Source organism: Silene latifolia, chromosome Y (genome assembly GCF_048544455.1).
Source record: "Silene latifolia isolate original U9 population chromosome Y, ASM4854445v1, whole genome shotgun sequence".
In the NCBI taxonomy this organism is placed as follows: Eukaryota; Viridiplantae; Streptophyta; class Magnoliopsida; order Caryophyllales; family Caryophyllaceae; genus Silene; species Silene latifolia.
This window is the reverse complement of record NC_133538.1, coordinates 28,772,647-28,786,195: the sequence shown is the minus strand read 5'-3', so window position 1 is coordinate 28,786,195 and position 13,549 is coordinate 28,772,647. Positions and strand designations below refer to the sequence as shown.

Here is a 13,549-nt window from a genome sequence, read left to right as displayed (position 1 = left end):
TAATTTTTGGATGCTTTAAATATTTTATGATATAAAACCGATAAAATGCAACTATATTTTCTCAAAATTAATTCGAAAATTTTAACCATAATTTTTGACATTATGAGTGTCATGGAATTATTCCAGAATGTTCAAAAATTTAAAATTCAAATTTTGAAATTTTTACAAATTAATTTGGATTTATTTCATAAATATTATGATTTTAAGTTCAAAAATGAGCACAAAATTAAATCAAGTTGAATTATCGTCAAAAATTGAGTGATGACTAATTTTTGAGTCCTAAAAAGTGTTAGGATAATTAACTTGAGCTTAGATGTGATTTAAGTGTTAATTAGTGATTTTAAAAGGTTATTATCATGCATTTCCATAAAATCGGGTTATATATACGACATAAGTTAAATAGGGCGATTTGGCATATCATTTGGCATGATAGGTACATATTATAATGCTGACTATTTCAATTGTTGAATGTCTTTTATTATATAATTTTGAATTATGTAATTTTATCTTAGTATGGCCTTAGTTTTAATCGATATTACCCGTAATGAAAGGGAATATTGATTCTGTTGTAATTTAATGTGATCTCGTATCACTTTTATTTTTATTAGTTTTTCCGTTTTACAAATGTATAATAGGAATAGCTTTGTATTTTTATTATTATTTGTAATTATGGAGCATCTTCAAAGACGGTGCCATTCGGAAAGGTGATCCGACGAAGACGGTGTCTTGGGAGGCGTGCCACTTGAAGATTCAAGGGACCAAAGGAGTTGGTTTCCGAATATGTAATAGATTATCTGATTTTCTATTTTAGGAAGGCCATACTAGGAATTTTATTTATTACTTTGCATTTCTTTTAATATGTTGCATGCATTGCCAAATCGCCATAACAACGCATGCATATCATATCTAGTCATCGACCGTGTCAATTATAATTATCGTAGTTCACCGCTTTAGTTCACTTAAAACGTGATAGATAATAAATTGACAAGACCTCTCACATAAAAAAAAAATTGAGAAATAGCCTTACCAAATAGTAGAAACCCATGAAGTACCAATTTCATAAGGGAGTTGAGCCGGCTTTACCGTAATACAAACCTTGTTACGTTGGCGAAGTGGGGTAGTACAATGTTATTACATCGAAATTTGGATTGTGCTCAAAGGAAGTATTCGTGACCGTAGTCGCATGTGTTCCGGGCTAAAGATGAAAATTAGAGTAATTTTTATCGACCGAGAGTTCTAAAAGTAGAATCGATTAAAGAGTTAATCCACCGAGTTATATTAATAAGGGATGAATCGGCTCACCGTGCCCGTATTATTATGAATTTGGATCTCGGAATCATTTATGTTAGTTGGGTGGAGGTCACTACATATATGCTTAAATACTTGTATTAAAACATACGAGTTCTATAAAACGATAGATGTTAATTATTTCCTTCATTTTCCGTTTTTGTAGTTAAATAATTCGCAATGAATTCATCTAATACTCCTACACCAATCACCGTTGATACATGGCTCCAATCATTTGATGAAAAAATGCTCCGAGTATGACAATGATACGATTAGAGAATTACGCATTGGCATTGGTCAGGATGGAAATTTTTGCTTCTTTACCACCTCCACTCCACCCACTCCAATATTATTGCCCACCACCTTGGAAAGAAAATCTTGTGAAGAAAATCTTACAAAACCCAAGGCATCATTGTTTGAAGAAACAATGAGAAATATTAAATTGAGTGGGAGTTCTAGCAAGAGTGTCCTTGCAAATGAAAGGAGTGTTGGTATTAATAAAGGGAAGGCAATAATGGGCGAGAAACCCAAACCTGATTATAAATTGGAAATGGATAGTGGGACTACCAAGACCAAGAAGGGTGCCAAATACTATGAGGAATGTCATTATTGTAATGTCATGGGCCATTGGAGGCGAAATTGCCCCAAGTATTTGGAAGATATCAAAGCTGGGATTGTTACTCTAAGTGGACTTGGAAATGTGGAAAAGCTAAACAAGAGTGATATGAATCTCCGACAAGGAAATGAAGCTAGGGTAGCCGCCACTTCAAGAGGGACTTATGTACTTGTTTTTGCTAATAGCTTTGAGTTATAATTTACATAATTGTTATTATGTACCCACTTAGTTTAAAACATTATTTCCATTTCTATGTGAGACATGAAAGGATTTATATTTTGTCATCAAAGACAATTGTTGTATTTTATTAAATTTTGACATGGATGTGAGCCATGTCACTTATCTTTATGATATACAAGTTTTAGACACCTCCAAATCAAGCAATGATATCTACATAATACGATCAAAAAGACTCATAACTAGTAATCCAAATGATTTGTACATTTGATTTTTCAATTTGGTTATGTAAAAGAGAAACGCATTAAAGGCTAGTGTCGAATAGGTTTATTGAACCATTTGATTTTCAAATCATATGGAATATGCGAATCTTGTCTTCTTCGCAAAATGATTTGCACTTCTTTTAGTGGTAAGGGAACACGAGCAAGTGATTTGTTGGGACTAATACATGCTGATGTATGTGTACTAAATATGAATCACCGCGAGGGGATTTATGACTACTTCGTCACTTTTACCAATGATTTAAGTAGTATGGGTATATATTTACTTAATCAAATATAAAGAGAACCAATTGAAGAAAAGATGAAAGCATTACGATCTGATCGTAGTAGCAAAGATCTAAGTAATAAATTTGATTTATTAAAGATGGATTATGACCTAGTGTCACTACCCATAAGATCAAACTAATATGAGTTGGTTTGAGTTGTTGAACTCAATTTTGGGAATTTGCAATCCAATACGGACAAGTAATTCTAAACGGATGGTCAACCATGAGATACCTAGAATAGAGAGTCTATTAAACAGATGACATGGATAAGACTCGTATATTATCAAGCTGTCATGTTAGGATGGCCTTTTGAAAGCTAATACATAGTCTAGGTAAACTCCTAGTACTCCGTTAAATATATATGTTTGTGACTCACAAAACTATCTCTCAAGAAGATAGATGTATTTCTGAGAGATAGAGTGGGAGTAGATTGAATCGTCACAAACATCTCTTATAGTTGAAATGTTACTTTGTGAAAGTAATGGAATTAAGCAGATGGTGAGTGATCACTTGGATATGGCCATTCAGGGGACTCCTATGTTCCAAATGATCAGGAAATTGAAACTGTTAAAGCCTAAGCTAAAGATGTTGAATAAGGAGAATTTCAGTGACATTGAGAATATTACTCAGGTCACTGAACTGTCTTTACAGGAATTCCAAAAGAAGCTTAGGACTGATCCTTTGAATGAGGGACTATGTGCCTCTGAGGCTGCTTGTGTAAAGGAGTTATTCTTTCTCAAGAAAGCAAGAGCTCAATACCTTATACAAAAGTCTAAAGAACAATGGATGGAGGAAGGGGATGAGAATACAGCATTCTATCATAACAGTATCAAACATAGAAGACTGAAAAATAGGGTTTATCAGGTGAAGACTCAAAATGGGATTCTGTGTCAGACTCAGCAACACATACAGGATGCATTCCAAGATTTTTATGTCAATCTTTTAGAGTCTTCTAAACCAGTTACCTCTATTAATCATGGGATTGTGAGGAAAGGAGCCTGCCTTACCAATGAGCATCAGAAACTGCTGCTTTTACCTGTGATTGATGAGGAGGTCAGAGCTGCCATGTTCTCTATCCCTGGGACCAAAGCCCCTGGCCCAGATGGATACAGCAGTCAGTTCTTCAAAGACACGTGGACAATTGTAGGGAAGGATGTTATCAAGGCTGTTAGGAGTGTTTTCACTTCTGGAAAACTTTTAAAGGAGTGTAATGCTACTATTTTAACCTTGATTCCCAAAGTTGAGGTGCCTGAAGCTGTTCACCAGTTTAGACCAATAGCTTGTTGTAACACCATATATAAATGTGTTGCCAAGTTATTGTGTACTAGGCGAGTAATATTTTTTACTGAAATAATCAGTCCTTCTCAAAGTGCATTCACTAAAGGAAGGGACATAGTGGGCAACATTCTCATTTGCCAAGATCTAATTAAATTGTATAATAGGACGGCTTGCTCTCCTAGAGTCATGATGAAGATAGACTTGCAAAAAGCATATGACTCAGTTGAGTGGGCTTTCTTACATGAAATGTTGGAAGCTCTAAATTTCCCTCCAAGTACTATTGACATCCTGATGCAATGTGTATCCACCCCTACCTATTCTATTGCTCTTAATGGGAATATCTTTGGGTATTTCAAAGGGAGAAGAGGTTTGAGACAAGGGGACCCCCTCTCCCCCTTACTCTTTACCATTTGCCTTGAATATTTGAGTAGGATCTTGGCTTGGGTGCAACAGCAAAAGGAGTTCAGATTTCATCCCCTCTGCAAGAGAGTCCAATTGAGTCATCTGTGCTTTGCAGATGATCTCATTATGTTCTGCAGAGGGGACCTACCTTCTGTTGTCTTACTGTTGAGGGCCTTCAAAACCTTCTCTAAGGCTTCAGGTCTGAGTATGAATCAAGGGAAGTCCAATATTTACAGCAATGGAGTTGATAACTCTACTATGGCTAGGATAATCAGGCTCTCTGGGATGCAAAGAGGGACTGTTCCTTTCCGTTATTTGGGTGTCACTATTACACCAAAAATATTGGGTGTTAATGACTGCCAGCATTTGATTGAGAAAGTAATTGGCAGAATTAAAAGTTTGGGTGCACGAAAACTGTCCTATGCAGGAAGAGTGGTGTTGATTAAGTCAGTTCTGCATAATTTACACAACTATTGGGCTCGTGTCTTTATTTTACCAAAGACTGTCCTTCACAGGATTGATTGTGTGTGTAGGCAGTTCTTATGGCATGGTACTGATATGAAGGAAGGTCCTGCTTTGGTGGCATGGGATAGCATCTGCAAAAGTAAAAGGAAAGGAGGCCTTGGTTTGAGAAGTTTGTACTGGTGGAATATTGCTTTGCAGGTGGCAAAATATGCCAGTGGATAGCTAAGAAAACCGATCACTGTGGGTTAGATGGGTCCACGCTGTTTATATGAAAGATAAAGCTTGGGAGGACTATTTACCTGGGCAGGGGACCAGTTGGTCTTGGAGGAGGATCTGCTGGACTAAAGAGTTGGTTAAACAGCATCTGTTCAGTGTTGATGATTATTCCATAAAGCTAGGCTACTCTTGGTTGGTTGAGGAGGGCCCTGATAAGGAGTGGCATCAGTGGTTTCCAAATAGCATCATGGTTCCCAGACATAGCTTCATTCTTTGGTTGGTAGCTCATCAACGAATGCTAACTCAAGACAGGTTGAGGAGAATGGGAATTGCTCATGATAATGTCTGCTTCTTATGTGGTAACAGTGAAGAGAGCTTGGAGCACCTATTCTTTAAGTGTGACTTCAGCAAGAGGTGTATACACATTCTCAATTCTTGGATACAAATTGGAGTGCCTGAGTCTAATTTCATTCTCTGGTGGATAAAGTGGCGGCATAAATCTTTAATGGTGAAGAAGGTTTTTGCTGCAATAATGACTGTTGTGGTTTACCAGATCTGGGTATGCAGAAATCAGAGCAGACTGGAGCAGTATGTCGTATCTCCTACAGTAGCTATGAGACGAGTAAAGGATGAGATGAAACTTCGTATCAGATGTAATAGGGTGTCTTCAAAAAGCAAGAGTGCATGTAGGTGGGTAGAACAACTATGTGTAAGCTAGTGTATGTTGTGCTAAGGCAATCTTAGACAAAACTGATGTATGGGTGATTATCATTTTAATGAAAGCTAACATTTTCCCAAAAAAAAAAGAAAGTAATGGAATTATAGAGTGGGAGTGTAGTTGAACTATAGTCTATGAAGATAGATTGGGAGCATAGTTCAGTGGGAGTTTATCGCACATGTCTTATTGTTTAAAAATATTACTTTGTGAAAGTGATAGTAGAATGACCTTGTTACATACGAGCCGAAGCATTACAATCCAAAAATTGTTACTCAAGAGTAGATTTACTTTAAGGCGAGGGTCTCCTCAAAAGTAAATAGAGCTTCAGAGTACATAAATGCATAAGATTTACATGAAGATGTTGATCAAGATAAATTGTGTTGGGAATTACCGCATTTCATTCTAATGAAAAATGGCAAATAAATAAATAAAAAAATCGCTTTTCTAAAATGGGAATTTAGAGAAGGAAGTGTTTCGAACACAAAATCTTAGATAAAGATTTAAGAGTCCTAACATCTTATGCGTAGCTTTCTTAAGTGACCCTGGAATGGTCTTAAGCAAGCAGTAAATGATTATACTTTTCATTCATGTGATAATAGTTAATTGTTTCATTCACATGATTGAAGAATCAAGATTATACATGAAGTTAAGTAAGAGCTAGAATTGTCTCTCCATGTCTTATATGATGATAACATATTACTTATTGAGAATAATGTACCAATTCTCTCTTCTGGCAAGAGTGATTGGGAGACTAGGAAAAGGTGCAATATACTTTAGATTACCAAATCTATGTGAGAGTATATTGGCATAGAGTTGAGAGTCTTATGAGGATAAGATCTTTCATATCTGTTTAACATCAACAAGGATGAATGGGTTATTCATGTTGATGAAAGTGAAATTACTATGATAGAGTCATAGTTGTTCATTGAACCTATTAAGTTATTGATTACATGAAATCGATTGCTAATGTTTCCGCCATTAGAATGATCATGTATGTCAACAGACGCACATGCCATGGTGTGACATATGCTGAGAGCATAATAGGTCAATAAAAGGGATAATTCCCATGATTTGGCTTGTGAAAGCCTTAAAGAGATTCTTAAGAAGAATTAAGGACTCGTTCAAATGTTTGGATGATAAACTAAGTAATGTGTTGAAGGGTTGCACAAACTTTAGTTTCCAAACCAAAAGGGATTTGTTGAAATCCTAGGATGTCTTATTGACATAGGAGTAAGAGACTAAGAAAAGTGTTTTAGTTTCGTGCATTGCAATATCTACAAAAGGAATATAAGTAAATTGTGATAAAATGGTCAACATAGGGATTAAGGGTGAATCCCTCTACAAATGACTTTATCACAAGTTATGTGATAACAATGGGAGCATCTTTCAAGTTAAAGAGCCCAAGTCTAGCAAGAAGACTCGGCAAATACTTATAAATGAATTCAAGTTATTAGAGATAATGATGTAAAACTACACGGAAAAACGAGAATGAACAGATCGTGGAACTGTTCGTTTGAGGTTGTTAAATCTGTGCTTGTGTATGTGGTTATAACTAGTAAATTTGCAGCGGAAATTGATTTGTTTGGACTGATTATTTCATGATTATGGAGGTAACCGGATAGTATGGTGAATTCCTAGTCCTAACCTCGCAAGGTATCAAACGCAGATTCACGCAATCAACCTCGCAAGGAAGATCTAAAGATTAAGCTCGCAAACCTAATCAGAATAATGCTCACAAACGTAAACAATTTTATTGCTGGAAAATTCGATGTGTGTTTATGATTACACACGGCCCTAATATACTCCTAAACGAGGTCATAATTCGACCCAAACTCTAGCATGCAAATCAAGCTATCTTTCCTTTCCCTAAACTAACTAGGAAAGTTATTCCCTTTCCCTAAACTAACTAGGAAAGTTATTAAAATACTAATATTAGAATACAATCATATTTTAGGGTATTCTAATCAAACTAGGATTAGGAAAATCTAGCTTTCCTAACTTTATTAGAAATAGTAATTAAACTAATTTATTATTCCTACACGATTTAGGAAACCGTGTATCCTAATCATCCTAGGAGCCGTGATATGCAGCCCCAGAGCCGTGTTTATGCAGCTCCAACACCTTCCCATTTTAGCATCAACACATTACTCGATCCAAGCTCAAATCCTTTTACTAGTTGAGTCATATTTCGACTAATAAGGATCTCATTTGCTTGTTCCGAGCATGCTCCTGCATCATTCTCTCCTTCTTTTTGAGAATTTGCCCTCAAATCCTCGTCTTCTAGATACGGTGACAGGTCGCCTACATTAAATGTCGCGCTCACCCCACCATATTCACTCGGCAACTCCAGCTTGTATGCATTAGAGCCATAACATTCGAGGATATTGAATGGACCATCTGCTCGTGGCATCAACTTGTTCTTCCTTTTGGACGGAAATCGTTCCTTCCTTAAATGTAACCACACAAGATCACCTTCCTTGAAAACAGGCTGCTTACGATGTTTATTAGCCTTCTCTTTGTATTTAGCATTTGCCTTCTCAATTTGAGCTCGAACTTGCTCACATACTCGGAGAAATGCTGCTTGCCTTTCTTTGGCTTCAAAACTTAACACATCTTTCTTTGGAATGGGCACTAAATCGATTGGCAGATATGGATTCACGCCATAGACAATCTCGAATGGAGCTCGTCCTGTCGTCATTGATGGTGTACGATTATAAGCGAATTCAGCATGCGCCAATTTGATATCCCAATCCTTTGTGCTTTTACTAACCAATCCTCGCAATAGACTCCCTAGAGTACGGTTGGTTACCTCGGTCTGACCATCTGTTTGTGGATGGTGTGATGTACTGAAAAGAAGCTTAGTTCCCATCAAACGCCATAACGTTTTCCAGAAGTAACTAAGAAACTTCACATCTCGATCTGAAACAATAGTAAGAGGTATTCCATGTAATCGAACGATCTCTCTATAGTACAAATCAGCCACTTTAGTTGCATCATCAGTCTTGTGACACGGAATAAAATGCGCCATCTTCGAGAATCGATCAACTACCACCATAATTGAATCCTTACCCCCGAGTTCTCGGCAAACCAAGGATAAAATCCATGCTTACCTCGTTCCACGGTTGCACAGTGCAGGCGGTGTATACAAACCTTTGTTGAACGTGCTCTTAGCCTTTTGACATACCACGCACTTTGCCACGATTTCTTGCACGTCCTTATTCATTCTCGGCCAGTAGAAGTGTTCACTTAAGATATCACTTGTCTTGTTAACTCCAAAGTGTCCAGCAATAGCCCCGCCATGAGCTTCTTGTACCAACAACTCCCTAATCGACCCATTTGGAATGCATAGCCGATTACCTTTGAAGAGATAGCCATCTTGAACAGTATACAAACCTGTTGGATCAATAATTTCCTTTGAGAATTCTGGATCAGATTTGTACAGTCCCTTGATATGTTCGAAACCAAGAATCCTTGCATCCAACTCAATCAACAATGAATGCCTTCGTGATAATGCATCAGCCACGATATTAGAACTTCCCGTCTTGTACTTTGAAGAAAACGTAAATGATTGCAAGAATTCTACCCATTTAGCATGTCTTTGATTTAACTTTTGCTGCCCATGGATGTGTTTAAGAGCCTCGTGATCAGAATGTAAAATCAACGGCTTCGGACGCAGATAATGACTCCAATGGTCCAATGCTCTCACGATTGCATAAAACTCCTTGTCATAGGTTGAATAGTTCAACCTTGCACCGTTTAATTTCTCGCTGAAATATGCAATAGGCCTCTTTTCTTGTATTAACACGGCACCAATCCCAACACCACTTGCATCACACTCGACTTCAAACAATTTATTAAAATCGGGTAGTGCTAAAACAGGTCCGGAACATAGCTTGCGTTTCACATCTTCAAACGCCTTTTGGGCGCTGTTAGTCCATACGAACTCTCCTTTCTTGGTTAGCTCTGTAATTGGAGCCATAATCGAGCTAAAACCCTGGATGAACCGTCTATAAAATGATGCTAAACCATGAAAGCTTCGCACTCGTAGTTGATTTTGGAACGGCCAGGCTTGAATAGCATCGACCTTGGATGGGTCCATACTTACTCCGTCTTTACCCACAATATAACCAAGAAAGACAACACTTGAGACCATGAAAGTACATTTTTCTAACTTGCCATAGAGCTTCTGATCTCGCAAAACTTCAAACACAGCTCGCAAATGTTGTCTGTGTGACTCTTCATCTTTGCTATAAATTAGGATGTCGTCAAGATAGACCACCACAAATTTGTTAAGGAACGGCCTTAACACTTCATTCATCAACCTCATAAACGAACTAGGAGCATTGCACGGTCAAACGGCATCACAAGCCATTCATATAACCCCCGCCGTTTTAAACGCGGTCTTCCATTCATCCCCTTCTCGAATCCTCATTTGATGGTAACCACTCCTCAAATCCAGTTTAGAAAAGACACTTGAACCAGAAAGTTCGTCAAGCATATCATCAAGTCTTGGCATAGGAAAGCGATATTTGATTGTAATGTTATTTACCGCTCTACTATCAATGCACATTCGCCAAGTCCCTTCCTTTTTTGGTACTAATAACGCAGGCACCGCACACGGACTTAAGCTCTCTTGAACATATCCCCTATCTATCAATTCTTGGACTTGTCTCTGTAACTCCTTTGCTTCCTCTGGATTACAATGATAGGCCGGCTTATTAGGCAATGCCGCCCCTGGAATCAGATCTATTTGGTGTTCAATACCACGTAAGGGAGGCAACCCATTCGGCAATTCATCCGAAAACACATCCCGGAACTCTTCTAACAGCCCCTGTACCCCACGGTCATCACACACACCAACGGACCCCAATTCACGAACCAGCAGCACATAAGTTCGTTCTCCACGAGCTAAAGCCTCCTCAACCTCCCGAGCTTCCATAAACATACTCCCCTTCTTTGTTTTAGACTCTTTAATCTTATTAGGTGACATAGGTTTCAGATTATATCTCACATTACCCTTCATCACGCTATACACATTGGATCTCCCGTCACGTTCAACCTTTCTATCGAATTGCCAAGGCCTACCCAACAGAATGTGGCATGCATTCATAGGAATTATATCGCACCACACCTCATCAGTATAGGGTCCTAAACTCAATGAAACTAAGGCCTGTTTCTTAACTTGAATCCCATTCTCCCCATTCAGCCAATGTAATTTATATGGTTTAACTCGGTCTTTAGTTTGCAATTTCAGTTCATCAACAAGGTCCCTCGCTACTACATTATCACATGAACCACTATCAATAATAAGATTGCAAATTTTACGGTTTACCTTGCACCAAGTGTGGAAGATTTGTTCTCTTTGTTCATTCTCAGCTGAACCCGTTTCCATATGCAAATTACGCAGCACTAAACACTCCTCTTCACTCAACGGATCCAAATCATAGACTTTTCCTTCACCATCAGTTTCAACATTCTCTTGAACTGTTTCCTCTTCTGGCGTGACAAATACAGGGATCATATCATATAATTCTTGAGCTGTTAGGGCTCGTTTCTGAGGACATTCGTTTGCTATATGACCATAGCCTTGACACTTGAAACAACGCCTCAAAGAACTCCCTTTTGGCTCGGCAACACCCTTTCCTTTGTCCTTGGGTTCTTCTTTCGGGGTTTCTTTAGCCTTGCTAGGAGCTGGCCTGGAATACGAGTTTGTTCCCGAACTTTGTCCCTTGGAATAAGTATAAGGTTTTCGTGCCTTATCATGCTTCTCAAATTTCAACGCCAATCTGCAAACATCGCTAAATCCATCGTAATTCTGGATTTCTACCTTCGTTGAAATAGCGGGTGTTAGGCCCTTGATGAATCTCGCCACCCTTAGCTCTTCTTTCTCCTCAAGATCACACACAATTGACATCTTCTCGAATTCTTTGATATATTCAGTCACCGACATGCTTCCTTGATCTAAAGATTGGAGCTTTAAGTAGTTATCTTGTTCATAATCCCTTGGCAGGAATCGTCTCATCGGGTGCTTCTTTAATTTGATCCAAGATTCGATCTTGTCTTTGCCTTCCTTTTTCCTCTGTTTTTTCAGATTTTCGTACCATAAAGATGCATACTTTGTAAGCTTCAAGATTGCAACCTTAAATTGTTTCTTGTCATCATACTCTTTATACTCGAAAACCCTCTCTGCTTGTCTTACCCAATCCAGAAATTTTTCCGGATCCATCTCGCCATCAAAGTCAGGAATATCGAGTTTTAAACCCCGATCATCATCGTTCTTATTTTTTGACTTCCTCTTTGGCTGCTCGTCCTCTTCTTCAGATTCGGATGGAGTGTCCGATTCTTTTTTCTTCTCTTTAACCTTCAACATGCTTGCTATGTTTTTTAACACATAAGCCATCTGAGCCATCTCTAACTTCAGCTCGTTATGACCATCTTCCCATGTTTTCGGACCCTCATCACCGTCTTTAACCATGATTAGCAACGTCCCAAGACAGATCTATTAAGGAATAAATCAACTTAGCTCGTAACCAATTTGATGTAAAACTACACGGAAAACGAGAATGAACGGATCGTGGAACTGTTCGTTTGAGGTTGTTAAATCTGTGCTTGTGTATGTCGTTATAACTAGTAAATTTGCAGCGGAAATTGATTTGTTTGGGCTGATTATTTCGTGATTATGGAGGTAATCGGATAGTATGGTGAATTCCTAGTCCTAACCTCGCAAGGTATCAAACGCAGATTCACGCAATCAACCTCGCAAGGAAGATCTAAAGATTAAGCTCGCAAACCTAATCAGAATAATGCTCACAAACGTAAACAATTTTATTGCTGGAAAATTCGATGTGTGTTTCTGATTACACACTGTCCTAATATACTCCTAAACGAGGTCATAATTCGACCCAAACCCTAGCTTGCAAATCAAGCTATCTTTCCTTTCCCTAAACTAACTAGGAAAGTTATTCCCTTTCCCTAAACTAACTAGGAAAGTTATTAAAATACTAATATTAGAATACAATCAGATTTTAGGGTATTCTAATCAAACTAGGATTAGGAAAATCTAGCTTTCCTAACTTTATTAGAAATAGTAATTAAACTAATTTATTATTCCTACACGATTTAGGAAACCGTGTATCCTAATCATCCTAGGAGCCGTGATATGCAGCCCCAGAGCCGTGTTTATGCAGCTCCAACACCTTCCCATTTTAGCATCAACACATTACTCGATCCAAGCTCAAATCCTTTTACTAGTTGAGTCACATTTCGACTAATAAGGATCTCATTTGCTTGTTCCGAGCATGCTCCTGCATCAGATAACATTGAATTGAAGGAAATAGCAATTAATAAAGTTGGAATATACGGATATCGGGTATATCTACTTTCCAAGCTCTTATTGCATCTAAACTAATGTTAATAATACACTAAATATTATAATATATGAAGTAGTAATAGTGTATTGACTATTCATATGTGATAATCGCATTTATCGTTTGAGTTTCATTAAACTCACCCGTTACCTTGTCGTATCCGAATGGGTTGTAGAGACAAATTGAACCCCATTAAAGTGAACTGGATTGACATGGTATTCGCCCCTAGTTACTTATATGAGGTAACGTCTCGAAGTCACTAGAGTGTGATGCGATTGATGGCAAGTTCAAGTGCCATAGAGTCATATGGGATGACTAGTCGATCACATAGGCAGACTGTATGGGACACTCTGACTGGCAGTGACCGCTTATAGAGTTCTAGTAATTCATAAAGCCTGGTCGTGGCAGGAGCTACTATAGTATTCTTATGAGTCAATTCTTTTGACTAGAGATTATTCGCCCAAGTTGGCACAACT

At 38.0% G+C, this 13,549-nt stretch overlaps 2 protein-coding genes across 2 annotated transcripts; one reads left to right on the top strand and one right to left on the bottom strand.

Moving 5' to 3' along the window:
• The first annotated feature begins 5,040 nt into the window (after nt 1-5,040).
• Nucleotides 5,041-5,706, top strand: LOC141627776 (uncharacterized). The gene has a single exon (XM_074440998.1). The coding sequence runs from the start codon at nt 5,041-5,043 to the stop codon at nt 5,704-5,706; it is 666 nt and encodes a 221-aa protein (XP_074297099.1).
• Nucleotides 5,707-8,812: 3,106 nt separating this feature from the next.
• On the bottom strand, nt 8,813-12,181 carry LOC141627775 (uncharacterized). The gene is made up of 2 exons (XM_074440997.1): nt 10,256-12,181; nt 8,813-9,892 (listed from the first exon to the last, which is right to left on the bottom strand). Exons 1-2 carry the CDS (start codon nt 12,179-12,181, stop codon nt 8,813-8,815), a joined length of 3,006 nt encoding a protein of 1,001 aa, XP_074297098.1.
• Nucleotides 12,182-13,549: the final 1,368 nt, after the last annotated feature.

Bases quoted from the DNA above. Each gene is read 5' to 3' on its own strand.
- LOC141627776 (XM_074440998.1), top strand. From the start codon at position 5,041: ATGAAAGATAAAGCTTGGGAGGACTATTTACCTGGGCAGGGGACCAGT.
- LOC141627775 (XM_074440997.1), bottom strand. From the start codon at position 12,181: ATGGTTAAAGACGGTGATGAGGGTCCGAAAACATGGGAAGATGGTCAT. The intron at 9,893-10,255 runs GTAAATAACATT...TTGCGAGATCAG, and splicing joins TGTGCATTGATAGTAGAGCG to AAGCTCTATGGCAAGTTAGA.